The following is a 17199-nucleotide window of genomic DNA, read 5'->3' as shown; positions in this document are numbered from 1 at the left end:
ATGATGACATGCTAGACAATCTCAAAAAATCTATTACTTTGTTTGAGTGGTGTTCGGGGCAGAAAGTTAATTGGGAAAAATCTGCCATTTGTGGGATAAATATTGAAGATTCTATGTTAAGGGCAGTGGCTTCAAGACTGTGTTGCCAATTAACACACCTACCTTTCATATATATAGGCCTTCCTCTTAGGGGCACCCAAAGAAATTATTGTTTTGGCAACCGGTCATTGATAAAGTTCACAAAAAACTTGACAAGTGGAGAAGATACAACTTATCAAGAGGGGGAAGAGCTACCTTATGCAACTCAGTCCTTGCCAACCTCCCAACTTACTATATGTCCTCCTTCTTGATGCCTAAAAAAGTGATTTCAACCATTGAAAAAATCATCAGAAACTTCTTTTGGGAAGGTTTTAAAGGGGGAAAGATAAATCATCTAGCAAAATGGGAGCTAGTTTCTAAGAATCAAGCTGATGGGGGACTCGGAATTGGAGGTTTAAAAGCTAAAAATATGGCCTTATTAGCCAAATGGGGTTGGAGATTCCTAAAAGAGCAACCTTCCCTTTGGAGCCAAGTTATTTTGAGTATACATGGTAGCAGTCTTTTTGGTTGGCATATTTCCAGCAAGGTTCATTGTAGTCTTCGAAGCCCTTGGATAAGTATTTCAAGATCTTGGTTGATTATTGAGAAGTTGGCAGTCTTTAAAGAAGGGAATGGAACCAGAATTGCATTTTGGCATGACCCTTGGCTGGACTCTTTTCAGTTAAAAGACAGATTTCCTTCCCTTTTCAGACTAACATTGCTTCCAAATGGTTCGTTATCACAATATTGGGACTATCACACCTCTTCTTGGACTCTAAACTTCAGAAGAGACCTAAAAGATGATGAGATTTTAGAGTTCCAAGCCTTACTAGCATTATTGGCTGAGGCAAAGAATATCCAATAAGGAAGACATTCGCATTTGGTCCCTTGAAAAACATGGCTCTTTTTTAGTAAAACCCCTGTTTAACCATCTTTCCGAGACCACCCCATTATCAACCAGCCTTCACAAGAGTCTATGGAAGTCTAACAGCCCTCGAAGGGTTAATATAACTGTTTGGATAATGCTATTTGGAACCCTAAATTGTTCATCGGTGCTGCAAAAAAAGCTGCCTTGTTTTTCTATTTCCCCCAATTGGTATGTCCTTTGTAAATCAGCCGAAGAAGACCTCCAACATTTATTTTTTGACTGCTGTTTTGCCTTCAGCTGCTGGATGAAATTCCTTAAGTGCTTCAACACTTCTTGGGTCTTTGATTTTTCCTTTAGATGCAATGTTCATCAGCTACTTTCAGGTCCTATTCCGAAGAAATACTCCAATTTACTATGTACTAATGGAGTAAAAGCAATGCTGGTTGAAATCTGGTTTGAAAGAAATAAAAGAATATTCAATGGGATTGAAACTCCTTGGTATAATTGCTTTGAGGCAGCAAAGCTCAATGCCTCGCTTTGGTGCTCCATTTCTAATTGCTTTGAAGCCTACTCCTTGCAAGACATAAGTTTAAATTGGCAATCTTTTTGTCAATTGGAAGATTAATCGAAGCATCAGAAATAGAGACAGCAGCTTCGCTTTCTTTAGTACTCTTATTTGTGTTAGCTTCTTGATGTAATTTAGATTTCTATAGCCTAGCTCTATATTTTGTTTGGTTGCAACATTCAAATTGTATTGCTTTATTAGACTACTCTTATTTTAGCCTTTGTTGACATTCTCAATTTATTGGATATGATGAGAGTGCTATGGGGGTGTCAATCTAGTTGAGATACTCAGGTGCACCTACTGATCCTTTGGTTTCCTGATTGATTTCCTTGTATTTGCCTTTATTATCAAAGTACTCATCTCTTGTACTAATTATATTGATTAATAAAGGCCGTTTCTTTTTCAAAAAAAAAAAAAAAAAAGGATGAATTCAATGGTAAAGGCATCTGGACCTGGTGATTTATTCTTTCCCAGTGCATTGATTGCACTTTTAATTTCTGGTGGACTAAATCTGGTCACCAATTGACTATTTTGCTCGATAGAAACTCTTGGCCAGTCCAAATTCAAGGGTATAGAGTGAGTACCCAAACATTTTGAGATTGGAATAATACCCGAAAATAATTTCTTCTATTTCTCTGAAGGACTTGGTTGGAATTCCTTGTTCATTAATTAGTTCTGAAATTAAACTCTCTCTTTTTGGCTGCAAGGAAATGGTGAAAAAAGGCTGTATTCTCATCTCCCAAATTTATCCACTTCAACTTGCTCTTTTGAATGAGATTTCTTTCCTCTGATTGATATAAAGTTATCAGGTCTGCCTTCAGAGAAATTCTAACTTCTTCTTCCACTGAGAAATCCTCATAACATTCAGCTTGTAGGTCTCTTCTTTTAATTTCTTATAATAAAGAATCTTCCTTAATTTTCTGGTTTTTCTCATAATCTGCTATCCATCTTTTTAGGGACTGTTTTAGTCCTCTTAGTCTGGCAGAGAAAATAAACCCAGCCCACCCTTGCTGTCCCACTACTTCCAAAGATCTTTCAATCACCCGACATCACTCCTTATTAATCAGCCAGCTATTACAAAATTTAAATGGAGATGGCCCCCATTCAAAAGCCCCAGCTTCAAACAAAAGGGGGAAGTGATATGAAATTATACGTACTTGCCTCGATACTCTCGAATCCACAAAGATCTCATCCCAATTATTAGAAATAAAGAATCTATCAATGAGAGATCTTGACACCACTTCACCTTCTCTTGACCATATATATCTACTATTGGACAGAGGAAGTTCAAACAAATTAGATTCACTGATGAAGTTGTTAAACTGTCTGGTTTCTCCTGTTGCTCTTCCCATTGGAAATCTCTCATGCCTTCGTCTGATGCAATTAAATTCCCCCAAGGCTCCATGGATCTTCACAACGTTCAACTAAGGAAGACAATTTAATCCAAAGTCTTTCTCTTTCTCTATAGATATTTGGACCGTACACGTTTGTTATCCAACACATTTTCTTACAAACTGTTTGACATTTTATAGTTAAAGAGAATTCAGCTTTATATACATCTGAAACTGATATTTTACCTTCATCCCCATTGTCAGAATGCCTCCTAACCTACCTAAAGCCCCCACAAAGGCCCACCCACGTCCTTTGAACTCCAGATGCTTTTTATGAATGGTAAATCAAATCTGTCTCTCTTTGTTTCTTGAATGAGTACAAGGTTCGGATTAATTCTTTCCAAGAATCTTTTAATTGCTAATCTTTTTGGTTTATTGCCAAGCCTCCTGATATTCCACAAGATGATCTTCATGTGACCCACATACTTCAAATGACTTTACTGGAGCAAACAACGTACAACCCCTGCTTATCCAAGGGTAATGTCACAGTCTACCAAAAATGCATGAGTGCAGTTCCTAAGGAATGTCTGTATTGTTGAGAGGGGAAGGAGTAGAATCTTCAACCTTTTCTAACCCTTGATCTTCTTCTTCTTGAAATAGAAGATCCAATGTCAAGTCAACTCCAACTAGATCTTCATTTGTCTTGTGTTCATCTTCATGATCTTCTTTCTCAAATTCCTCACTGCTCACACTTGCAACTGATTGTTCATCGAATTCTTGTGATAGACTTCTTGAAATGTAAGACTCATTGGTTGGCGTACCTTGCACGAGAGGAATATTTGGGACTGATGCTTTGTTAACTAAATGAACATAAGAATAACATTTAGAATTATTATTTACTAACCTTTCTGGATTGCTAAATGGGAGTTGAAGTCTAACACAACAATCCTCGAGAAGATCCAAGTTTGCGATAAAGGACCATGATTTGATATGAGATCTTCGCCTTCGTGCAAAGTGCTTGGGGAATGGCTTGATGATGCAAACACCTCTTGGTAATTGAGGGAGCTTCAAATTCTCGGCTTTCCAAGGACTTCTAAGTTGACGGGGAGGTTTTCAGGTTTGCAGAAATCTTTTGAAAGGATAAAGACTTTTCAACTTTAGCATCCAAATTGTTATTTAATGCAACATCGTCTTGAGAAGAGTGGGACCTCTAAACGTTTTGTGCTGAAGTAGTTTATACCTTCTTAGAGTTTTCGAGTACCAATGAAGGACGACCATTGAAAACCGGAACGCCTGCTTTTTTCTCTTTCCTCATTAAAAGTGATCTTTCACTTTCCTCTGATGAGTTTGCGCCAACCATTGATGAAGGATGCCTCTCTTCTGCATCGTCTGTAGGGGAGCCTTCTTTGGGAATGAATAAGGGTTTCTTGAGTACTCCAGTTTGGACTGAGTGGATATGAGGAAAGACCAATCTGGTTCCAAAACATCAGAAGCAATACCTTCATCCTTCATAACTTGATTCAGACGAACTAAATCTATTGGATTGGAAAAATTATTAACAATTAAATCAGCTTGAATTATTGTGGGAATATCCACACTCTATATCACCAAAATTCAAAAAGATATTGTCGCGAGTTTCATCCTTAATTTCTATGGTTACGGGCATGAAACCACATAGGTTTCTTCTAACTAGGATTTTTGCTTCAGCACAATTTGTGAGATTAAGAGCTTCAGCTGCTATGCATTCGAGACCTCCAAAGTAAGCTCCAATTACTTCAAACGTGCTTCTACACCAATAATCCAGTGGAAGATTTTTTATTGATATCCAGCCCCCAAATCCTTTCATAACTGAAGGTCTACCATGTCGTCTTATTCCATTTTTCAAAAAGTAAGTGGTAAGGACCAATTAACTGCCATTTACTCGGATCTTCAATCAGCTCTTCCAGATCTCCTTGGTCAACTTTGATTAAGGCTTTATCTGCAAACAGGGGATTGATAATGACACTAGAATGAAAGGTCTCTTTCAATACTTTTGCTATCTCCTTCCATTCATTGAACACAAAAAGCCTCGACATGATCCATAAGTTATTGAAATCCTCCTTGAAAACATCATAATTCTTCTGAACCCAAAAGGTCTTTTTGCTCTGTTTTACCATCTGCGGAACTGGGGACTACATCTGCTTGTTATTGCTCTTAATTGATGATTCTGGGGCAAAGAACTTGATACCTCCTTTTCCTTTTACCACGTCCGCGAAACTTGTTCCTTGTTTTCTTTGGGAATTTGGCTCTGGTATAACTTTGGTGGAATGAGCAAGGGCTGTTAAAGGCTCCTTTGATAATTGACGTACCTCCTCATGTTTTTTTAGAACTTTTAAGCATTTCAATGAATGAACGCCATCCTTTCTGCTTAGGACCTTCTGGAACATGAATACAAAAGCAACCTCCAGTATAAGGCCAGACAACAAATCTCAAAACCCAACCGGAAAAATCCATGAACTTGGATAGCCTTGTGATTCCATCACACTCTGCCATTGTTGAGGAAAGCAAGTTTACTCGGACTTAATTAAAGCTTTGAGGCTTGCTCCACAAACCAACTCAGTTGCGACCTTGAGAGGGGAAGAACCTTATGATCTTCCATATCCTCAATGAAGAATCGGTCAGATTTGAACCAAATACAAAAGAAATATCCATTCACTTTGCAACTTTCAACTTCCATGGAGTGGCACAAATAGGAGTAAATCTCCAGAGGAGGAAAATGATGGTAGGGGAGAGAGAGATATGCCGGAGAGTGGTTGGAAAGAAGAGGTAAGAAGGAGGAGAGGAGAAAGGAGAGAGCTTTTTATTATGGGCTGGTTTGCTTTTTAAAGGGGTGCAACACAAGGACTTCCCAAGTGGTCACCCAACTTAGTACTACTCTCGCCCAAGTCTCTTCATTGCAAATTGAAAACATCTTTTGTATTCCCTATGAATGGCCCCTTTTGGATATTTCATTCAATCAATGTAATTGTTTCTTATTTATTTATTTTTTTAAAAGAACTCTTATAAATAGGGAGATCCTCTCATGTATTTGACACATTTTTGATTGCTAATAAAGTTCTTGTTTGATTCTTGAACTGTCTTTAATCACTCATAGGCTACATCGGGGTGCCACAATTGAGAAACAATTAAACAAACTTTAGTAACCCTGTATGTGAAGTGCAGTGGAGTGAGATAACAAGGAATTAAGACTGAATAACCAACCCTAGGAAACACCCGAAATATAAGGACAGGCCTGAAATGGAGAGAAAACAAGGTCTTGAGTAAGCAAGCAGCAAGTAACTATCCTTCAATAGCTTAAAATTAAAATATTGTGTGCTATAGATGTACTTAAATGGGGCACATATATATATGCATTTTTGTGATTGTTTTGTTATCATTCGGTTTTTGTTAAAATCAATGAGGTCTGAAAGATTTTCCTTCATATTAATAAGGTTTCATTTATAGTTACAACAAAGTTGTCAGGATTTTAAGAAATCACTCCTAAGTGCTTAAGTAAGTTTTGGTTTCTACACAGAAGAAAAATATGGGCCTCATTGATTCTGATTTGTTTCAGTTCTATTACTTCAATCCTATATACCTTGTACAATCATGGGAAGAATTCTTTGTTTATTTGTTTCAATTTTTTAGCTCCCCTCTCCTTGCATGATTTTTTTGTTTGCAATATATTATAAAATCTCTCATCAAAAGGGTAAGATAAATATTACTGTAGAAATTTTCCTCTTGGTGCACTCTCTTCAAGCCTTTTGAAGACTTTGGCATTCAAGACCTTTGTTTAAATTGGCATGCATTTATTTTTCCACCTTAAATTTTGTATTTGCAATGTAATGACGCTGCATGGTATGCTTTGTTCCTTTTATTTTCCTTTGATGATGGAATGATTTTGTTCAATGGTGTATGGACAAGATGAGGATGCTAAGGGGATGTCAACCTAGTTGAGATTCCCTGGTGCATCTACTGATCCCCGGTTTTGCTTTTGCTCTTTGTATCTATATATTATAATTTGAGCATTAGTCTCATTTCATCAATCCAATGAAGAGACTGGTTTCCTTTTAAAGAAAAAAAAAATTACTGTATGCCCTTGCTTATGGTTGCAGGGTCCAGGACCAGATGCTCGCATCATTTATATTGATGGTGCATTTGATCTTTTCCATGCTGGACACGTGGAGGTAAATATTGATTCATATTTTGAATGTTCATGGATATTTGACTATTAGTAATTTCTTTTGCTTGGAATTCTTCCCCTTCTTATGAATGAAAATCTTTTTGGGTGGTTTTTGTTGTTTGGTTTTCTTCCCCTCCTTATGAATGAAAATCTTTTTGGGTGGTTTTTGTTTTTGGTTTAAATTACAAGTCTAGTCTCTAAAGTTTTAAAGTTGTGTCTAATAGATTCCTAAAGTTTTTAAATGTTTTTAATAGATTTTTGAATTTTCAATTGTGTCTAATATGTTTATGAAGTTTTAAAGTATCTAATTGATCCTTGATACATGAATTATTTTTCCCCCTTGGAAATTCACTTCCCTCAATGCCTCAGATGCCTAAATTAGAGAATCTCTAGTGTAAAATTAAGAGGAATTTTATTCAAATGCCAATTATCCCTTGCAAAACAGAGTAGCCGAGATTACAAAGGCTTACTCAAGAGCAACCTGCAACTTGCTGGACATGTTTTAAACTAACCCAAAGGCCCGTGCTAAACAAGCAGAAACGGAACAAGTTGGGTTTATGTAGCCAACTTCAAGTCTTCAATAACAGACAATACAAAAGACCCTCAACTTAATATATCAACTACATCAATCTCTTACTTATATAGTTTAGAATTAAGAGCCCCAAACAAGTGAGATTTTGTATACTGATTTTTTTGATAGGAACAACTTTCATTGAGAAAAAATGAAAGAATACACGGGCGAACAAAAAACTAAGTCCACAAATGGACATCCCTCTATAGGAAGGGACTCCAACTATGCAAAATAAGACCTATAGAATAGTTACAAAAGACCTTCAAAATTGAAGCCCACAACGAAACATGAAAATGAACAACGAACCAAACTTCACCAGGGTCTCTATCCACCCTTCTGAAAGTCATATTATTCCGCTCACCCACAAAGTCCGTAAAATCTCACACCCCATGGCGAGCTAAAGAAAGCGACCTTTCTGCCCACAAGGCAGATGGAGGAGGTCGATCATACCACCAATACCCCTCTAATAAGTGAACAAAGAGCCAAACGTTTGAAAAATAACTACCAAACAAACATTGCAAGCTCACAACGCTCAAGGATATGATCCAGATCTTCCTCTGCCTTCTGACAAAGAATACAACAAGATGAACTTTGTGGGGTCCCTATCCATCCCTCTAAAATTCCTATTATGTATACTGATTATGGAAGCCTAAATACACATGTCAGGTTGCAAATATAGAACATCTCAAGTTATCTCACCTTTAAATCTATATGGCCTATATTAAGAGTGAGATTTAATCGGGCATTTGAGTATCCATTGACTTAGATAAAATAAGTTGGGGCTTCTTTTGCTAGAAACTTGGCTCCATGTGATGTGGCCCTCATGATGATCGTTTTACTTTCACAATCGTTGTCGGCATGGTGGTTAGATGAAGGCAGTGTTTTCAAAGCGCAAGGCGCGCCTCAAGGCGAAAAGTCCCTTGATCGCCTCTAGACGAGAGGCAACAAAAAGGCGACGCCCGACCGAAGCGAAGTACAATGATTAAATAAATAAATATATAATATAGGTAGAAGAAGAACATAAGTTTATATACAAATGTCAAAGCCTCAAAGATTAATAATAGTAATCTAATAAATAAAAATGAATAAAACTCTAAAAATAAAAGTTCAAAACATGATCAAACGTCAAATTCAACACCATCCCAAGATCAAGAAGAATTGAAGAAGTTGAAGAACTGAAAAGTTTTTCCTTATTCTTGGAAGTCCCTCAGAAACTTACGATGAGAAGGAAGATTTAAAATTTCCAGAAAATAGCTAACGTAAATGAGGAGAATTGGAAGAGTCACACGTTTTCCTTTTTTTAATTTTTGCATGATCATAGACGGCTGTATAGTAGTAGGTTGCATGGCTATAGTGGGCTTTAGGTTGTAACATTGTATTATGTTAAGAAAAAAAAAGACACTAAATATCACCCAGGCACACGCCTTGGCCAAGGTGCAAGGCGCTGTAAGGCACCACTAGGCGAGCGCCTTATTGAAATTGCTCGCCCCAGCTACGTACTAGGCACACAGGCCCTTGGGCGCCTCGCCTCTCGCCTTAAGCGTGTGCTTGGGGTCGCCTAAAAAATAGTGGATGAAGGTAGAATTGTTTGGGGAAAAACACCTCTCATTGAAGTTATGGACAATTATGATTAGCTCCAACACTCGATTACCTTGATTGGAGTTTTTTCGTAACTCCCTCCCTTGGTAGTGCATGGTGTCTTATCTCCTTGGTCTTATTTTGTATGTTCCCTGTTAAACTATAATTGATTGACTGAAAAACTTAAGTTGATGGGTTATGGTAAACATAATTATATCAACATGTTAACACTCCCTCTCACTTGTGAGATTGAAAATTTGTAGAAGACTTAACAAGTAGAAATCAATATTTATTGGGGAGGAAATGACATTATAGGGGTTTGAACCTGCTTTGCTACCATGTTAAATAATTGATTGACCCAAAAGCTTAAATTAAATAATTGATTGACCAAAAAGCTTAAGTTGATGGGTGAAGGTAAATTAAATGTTAGATCAACACTCTAACACTCCCCAACATATAAAGAAATATTTCTAAAAGTAAGAAGTTTACATCAAGAACAAAGGTAAATGTGCTCTATTCTCCCCCCTTCTCTTTCATCTTTTCCTTCGATCAGTAGCTCCAATTACTGTTATATTCTTCTACACTCATTCCAACCATCGTATCCACCACACTTTCTCCTATTGTCTCAGATTCTGATCAGTCCTTATCATGCAAATGAAACGTTGTAAAGCGAATGGGTCCTTTTTTTGCATATGGCATGATTCTTCTATGTTTCTCGTGGAAGATATAGAAGTCAGCAAGCTTCTTCTTCTTTCCAAGTCTCACCTTAGTTTGTGGAAAGTATATCCGAATTGGTTTAGGGTTCTGTTCCATGCTTCTTTATGGGGAATGGTCGTGATGGCTCAGGTGTAACAAAGTTGTCAAAGTTCTGCGCATCCTTGAGATGGACCATGAGATGTGTAGTTTGACCAACTTTAGGGGGTCGATATTTTATTCATGTCCCTTCGGGAGATTCACTAACAAGGTTGGTATTCCTTTGCTGGAATGCTCATGGTGTTTCCGAAGACTTTTGAAGCATTAGTCAAGCCAATTAAATCGAGGAGGGAGCCAACATACTATGATTTGTTGAAACAAGGATCCAATTATCTAGATATTGTGAAGCAAAAGAATGCTTGAAAGAACCCTATTCTTCCAAGGAAGAAACAGGGTATGGATTCCGAAGCCAACTCTAGCCTGTTGCAAGCCTCTGTCCCGATAAATAGAGCAAGGATCGATTTTGGGTGCAAAATAACTCTGACGTTTTCAAAGAAGATTTGAACCATTTATGGATAGTTTCAAGACTATTTGAGTGCAATGACTTGTCAGAGATAGCTAAAATGTTAAAAGTTTACTTCCAAACCAATGTCATTGTCAACCATCTGTTTGCGGAAAACGCTTTAACAAAATTGGACCAAGGAGTTTTGGAGGATATGATTAAAGGACCAGGCAAATGGCAAATGTGGTTTGTTCCACCAGAAGTTTGAGAAATGGAATAAATTCATGCATAGTTGACTGTTATTTCTGAAAGGATATGGAGGTTGGATTTAAATAAAAAATCTCCCATTAGATTATTGGTGCAGGCAAAACGGTTGAAGCCATTGGAGCTTACTTTGGAGGTTTGGAAAATATAGCAACAGATTAATGTCTCTGTAGCTAAAATTCAAATCAAGAAAGAACTATGTGGATTTATGCCATCAACTATAGAGATTACGATGAGAAGTAGGGAAACATTTATTTGAATTTTAGAGACGTCGAGTTAATTGATCCTCCTAATAAGGTCAAAGGTGCATTATTCATTAAAGATTTTACTATTCCAATGGATATTGTTCACTTGAATCAAGTTATGCAGGATGAAGGATTGGATTTAATTCATTAAGTCTTGAGTTGGCTTTGCTTTTGCCATCTTGAAGTCCATCAAATTTTTCAAGAAGCCCATCTGTTTCCAACTTAAAGGGGGAAGTTCACGATGCAGAACTCATTAGAGGCTTGCCTTCCCCTGACTTTGGTTCCCCACGACCCTCGACTCTGGTTCCCCACCGTAGCTGAAGGAGAAGACAAACAAGAAAATAATGAGGTTTGATGTGAACACGGAGTCGAAATTACTATGGAGAGAGAATGTAGGTGGCAGTCTGACTTCAGGGCCACATGAATGTAGACGATCTAATGTTCCATTAATTGGTGCGAATCTAGATTTGCAAAATATGACCCTTGATATTCATTCGAAAGATACTCGAAGGGACTTTGACGCCAACAATGAAGTTGTTTCAGTTGCTTTACTATATGAGGATATTAGTTTCGTGCATGAAGATGCCTCGATTCCATTTGCATTCTCTTTCAATGAAGCTCAACTTTCAAAAGAAGAAGCTACAGATCCTCCATTAATGAAATGATAGTAAATGCTTGCAACAATTTTCTCTCTCCAGGAAATGCAATCGACAGTAGTTCTCATCAGATAATGGTCCAATCTCCAACAATTCATGCTGAAAAAGAATTGAAAATCCCCTCCCCACACGCTAAAATCCTATTGGACTCCAAGAAGCGTGCAAATTTGTTGAAGCTGTTCCCAGAACATTTTGCCAGAAAAAGAACTTCTTTTGTCAACTCTTGGTCTGCAATTGTGAACTCGGATTTGTTTGAGGAATGTTGTGTCAAGGTTCAAATCCCCGATATTATACCTGGAAGGTTAGCTAAATCAACTCCTCAATCTTGCTCCTTTCTTCATTCAAAGTTTAAAATTCCAAGCTCAAACGTGCAATTTGTGCGAGGTATTTCGAGCAACTTTCCAAGCACTTCCCACCCCAGAAAGAAAGATTCTGATGAAGAATCAATAGCAAGTGCTAGCAGTGATGATCTTGAAAGCTTTGAAACAGAGGAAGTCCAAGAAGAAGAAGAGATTGTTATAATATGTATTTATATTTTAATTATAATTAGTTGTCTTTCATTGTAATTTTATATCTCCTAGATTAGGGTTTCTTAGTTGCCTATATATATATATATGTATCTTCAGCCTGATTAATTGAATAATATCATTATTCTCTCTAAAACTATTGAGTACATAGTATCAAAGCAGTCTAGGGTTTAGAATTTTCGTTCAATGGCTCGTTAGGGTTTACGCTTCTCACAAGGTTACGGTTTGAGTTGATTTATCAAGTTTGAGTGGCCGTTTGTCTACACCATCCATCCCAGGAGAAGCGTCGTCGCTGTTTGATCAAGTCTGCTGTCGTCAGTCGCTAGAAACATCCACACGTGAAGCTCGCGCCACCACTCTAATTCTGCTTCGTTGCCACGCGCCAGCGCGTGGGAGCACATGGGACCACTTCTTGTCAGTTGGGTTCTTCTTGACTCATCTTTTCTGATTGTTCTTTGCATTTGGTTCCATTAAAATCTACTCAATTGTGAGTTATTCGGAAAAAATACCCTTTTTGTGCTTAGGGTTTGTTGGTGTTTTGTTCGATTTGGAGCTGTTTTGTTCTTTTGGTTCACCTTCGATTTCGATTCTGGTTTGTTCTTTCCACTCATGAGATCCACAAACTATTTATTAGCTCATAATGGATGAAGAGAAGAATATGGTAGTATCTAATGTAATTCCCCTAGCATCGAAGATAACTAAACACAAGTTAAATGGATTGGATTACTATGATTGGTGACAAGCGATTCAATTTTATTTAGTTAGTACAGATATGGATGATCATGTGATTGAGGAGCCACCAAAAGATGAAAAGGAAAAGGCTTGGCTTCGTGATGACACTTGACTTTATCTTCAAATTAAGAATTCTATTGAAAGTGAGGTGGTTGGTCAAGATCATTGTGATTTTGTGAAAGAACTCTTAGAATTTTTAGAATTTCTATACTCTAGAAAAGAACACGTTCATAGAATGTTTGATGTCTGTACAATTCTTTCGAGCTAAACAGAAAGCAAAATCTATTACAAGTTACTTTATGAGACTTACGAAGGCAGTTGCTGAACTTGCTTTACTATTGTCGTTTAGTCCCGATATCAAAGTTGAACAAGCTCAACAAGAAAAGATGGTGGTTATGATATTTTTTAATGGACTTTTACTTGAGTTTGAAATGCTAAAACATAGATTATTTTTTATTCTGGAAGTTCGTCATTAGAGGAAGCCTTCAGTTATGTTCTTCGTATTGAGAGTTCTCAATCCAGTTCGCCTGTTTCTCAATCTAACGGTGCTCTTATGAGTAAGAATAATAATAACTCCCGTGGTACTTTAGGGATGACTAACAATTTTCAGCAGCCTAGCTATGATAGTCGAAGATCAGATTCTCAGGAGATCGTCTGTCACTATTGTCGTAAGCCAGGACATATGAAACGTGATTTTCGAAAGTTGTTGTATAAGACTCAACGATCTCAACATGCTCAGATAGCTTCCACCAATGATATGGCTGAGAAGTCTGTTACCATCTCCGCTGACGACTTTGCTAATTTTCAAGTATTCCAGGAATCATTGCAGGCATTTTCTTCATCAAATCCTATTGCCATCGTTGCCGAGACAGGTAATACGAAATGTCTTCTTACATCATCTACCAAATAAGTCACAGACTTTGGTGCCACTGCTCATATGACAGGTAATTCTAACTTATTTTCTATGCCTTTGTCTCTTGTTTCATCTCTGTTTGTCACTTTGGTAGATGGATCAACTTCTTCTGTTCTTGGATCTGACACCATTTCTCTCACTCCAACACTTTCTTTGTCTTCTGTATTACATTTGCCTCAATTGTCTTTTAATTTAATTTCTATTAGCCAGCTTACTCGTGACCTTGATTGTTTTATCACGTTTTTCCTGGTTATTGCTTATTTCAGGATCGTATGACGAAGAAGATTATTGGTAGAGGACATGAGTTGGGGGGTATTTATATTTTTTACCATCAGATACCGAAAGTTGTGGCTTACTCTGGAGTTACATCCCCATTTGAAGTCCATTGTCGTTTGGGTCATCCATCGTTGTTCGTGTTGAAGAAACTTTATCCAGAATTTCATTCCTTATTGTCTTTGAATTGTGATTCGTGTCAGTTTTCTAAATTTCATCGTCTTAATTCTAGTCCTAGAGTTCACAAACGAGCTAGTGCTCCTTTTGAGTTAGTCCATTATGATATTTGGGGTCTTTGTCCAGTCGTGCCCCAAACAGGTATTCGTTACTTTGTTACTTTTGTTGATGATTATTCTCGTGTGACTTGGTGTTATACTTAATGAAAAATCGTTCAGAGTTATTGTTTCCTTTTTGTGCTTTTCATGCCGAGATTCGTAATCAATTTAATGTCTATCAAAACCTTGCGAACTGATAATGCTGGTGAATATTTCTCTCATGTACTTGGATCTTACTTATGTGGTCATAACATCATTCATCACTCCTCTTGCATAGACACTCCATCTCAAAATGGAGTTGTTGAAAGAAAGAATAGACACCTCCTCGAAACAGCTTGCTCCTTATCCTTTTAAATGCATGTTCCAAAGCAATTTTGGGCTGTGCTGCTTCTACTGCTTGCTTCTTGATTAATAGAATGCCCTCCTCTGTCCTCAATGGAGAGATTCCTTATCGTACTTTTTTCCACGAAATCTTTGTTTCCTGTTGCTTCTAAGATCTTTGGTTGTGTTTGTTTTGTTTGGGATATTCGTCCAAATCGTACCAAATTATATCCGAAATCTTTGAAATGCATTTTCTTAGGCTATCCACGTGTTTAAAAGGGTTATTGTTGTTATTGTTCTACTCTGAACAGGTTTCTTGTATCTTCTGATGTTACATTTTTTGAAAATATACCCTTTAGTCCATCATCGTTGAGTCAATGTCAGAGGGAGGATGGAGATTTTTTTTATCTATGAGATTACATCTTCTACATCATCCTCTCCTCCACCGTCCTCTATGTGTCTTCCTTTTGACCCTCCAATTACTCGAGTCTACTCCAGGCGTCCTCCACAACCACCTTGAGACCCATGTCCTCCACCACTGGCTTCTTCGACATCTGATCTGGGACCAAGTGATGATTTTCCCATTGCTTTTTGAAAGGTAAACGCGATTGTACTTACTCTATTTCTTCATTTGTTTCGTATAACCAGTTTCTCCCACTTATTCCTTTATTACATCTCTTGATTTCACCTCTATCTCTAACTCTGTTAATGAAGTTTTATCTCATCCTGAGTGGCATAGTACAATGATTAAGGAGATGAATGCTTTGGATGATAATGGTACTTCGGATCTCGTTTCGCATCCGGCTAGAAAGAAGGCTTTTGGGTTTAAATGAGCATTCGCTATAAAGGTCAATCTCGAGGGAACAGTGGCTCGGTTGAAAGCTCGTCTTGTTGCCAAAGGTTATGCCTAATTCTATGGGATTGATTATTCTGATATATTTTCTCCTGTTGCTAAATCAACTTCCACTCGACTATTTACATCGATGGTTGCTACTCACAATTGGCCTTTGCATCAACTTGACATTAAGAATGCTTTTCTTCATGGTGATCTTCAAGAAGAAGTCTATATGGAGCAACCACTAAGTTTGTTGCTCAGATTTAGAATGACAAGGTGTGTCGCCTTCGAAAATTTTTGTATGGACTGGAACAAAGTACTCGTGCATGGTTTGGTAAGTTTAGTCAAGCACTCGAATGTTTTGGTATGAAGAAAAGTATGTCCGATCATTCTGTTTCCTATTGACGATCTGACAGTGACATTACTTTGCTTGTTGTATGTGTTGATGATATTGTTATCACTGGAAATGATGTATCACGTATGTCCTCTCTTAAGACATTTTTTCAGAGTCAATTTCATACCAAAGATTTGGGGCCATTAAAGTATTTCTTGGTATTGAAGTAATGAGAAGCAAGAAAGGTATTTACCTATCCCAACGAAAAAACGTACTTGATTTGTTGTTTGAGATAGGTAAACTAGGAGTCAAACCATGTAGCACTTCGATGATACCAAATTTGCAACTTCCTAAGGAAGGATAATTGTTTAAAGATCTTGAGAGATATAGAAAATTAGTTGGAAAGTTGAACTATTTAATAGTGAGACGACCTAACATTACTTATTCTGTGAGTATTGTGAGTCAGTTTATGTTTTCCCCGACTGTGAATCATTAGGCTGCAGTTGAACAAATCCTATATTATCTAAAAGTTGCACCTGGACGTGGGATCTTATATAAAGATCATGGTCATACAAGGGTTGAATGTTTTTCAGATGCTGATTGGGCTGGATCTCGAGAAGACAGGAGATCGACCTCTGGATATTGTGTTTTTGTAGGAGGAAACTTGGTGTCGTGGAAAAGTAAGAAACATAATGTACTTTCCCGTTTGAGTGCTGAGTCAGAATATAGAGCTATGACACAATTTGTGTGTGAAATAGTGTGGATACATCAACTTTTATCTAAGATGGCCTTCAGTGTTATTATGCCAGTTAAACTATGGTGTGATAATCAAGTTGTTCTCCATATTGCAGCCAACCCAGTATTTCATGAACGAACTAAACATATTGAAGTGGACTGTCATTTTATTCGTGAGAAAATACAAGAAGGGTTGATATCTACAGGATATGTGAAGACTGGAGAACAATTGTGAGATATCCTTGTTAAAGCAGGAAACAGAGTAAGAATAAGCTATTTAGGCAACAAGTTGGGCATGATTGACATATTTGCTCCAGCCTGAGGGGAAGTGTTATAATATGTATTTATATTGTAGTTATAATTAGTTGTCCTTTATTGTAATTTTATATCTCCTAGATTAGAGTTTTTTAGTTGCCTATATATATGTATTTTCAGCCTGATTAATTGAATAAGATCGTTATTCTCTCTAAAACTGTTGAGTATAGAGACAATAGATGATTTTGGCAAAGTTGTTTGCCATTTATTCCAGACACAGATAATTCAAGGATTTTATAATCTTTCACAATCTTCTGAAGGAAATATCCCAAGACAAGTTGCAACATCCCGATGGTAAAGAACTGACCCTTTAGGCAATGTTTTCAACAATCTTAGGATAATTTAGTAGTTTAATTGATACAAATTATAAGCCTCACATAATGTTTT

The 17199-nt window shown here is 37.3% G+C and overlaps 1 protein-coding gene across 2 annotated transcripts in view; it reads left to right on the top strand.

The window, feature by feature from the left end:
* LOC120090224 (ethanolamine-phosphate cytidylyltransferase) overlaps positions 1-17199 on the top strand; it is a 55268-nt gene that overhangs the window by 15469 nt on the left and 22600 nt on the right. For both annotated transcript variants that reach the window (XM_039047774.1, XM_039047775.1), the window contains exon 4: positions 6976-7047. In XM_039047774.1, coding sequence (XP_038903702.1) covers positions 6976-7047 — 72 coding nt within the window. The remainder of the gene's footprint in view (positions 1-6975; positions 7048-17199) is intronic.

The sequence above is a fragment of the Benincasa hispida genome, chromosome 11 (genome assembly GCF_009727055.1).
Source record: "Benincasa hispida cultivar B227 chromosome 11, ASM972705v1, whole genome shotgun sequence".
In the NCBI taxonomy this organism is placed as follows: Eukaryota; Viridiplantae; Streptophyta; class Magnoliopsida; order Cucurbitales; family Cucurbitaceae; genus Benincasa; species Benincasa hispida.
The sequence above is the reverse complement of the archived record's forward strand: the minus strand, read 5'-3'. Positions and strand labels throughout refer to the sequence as shown.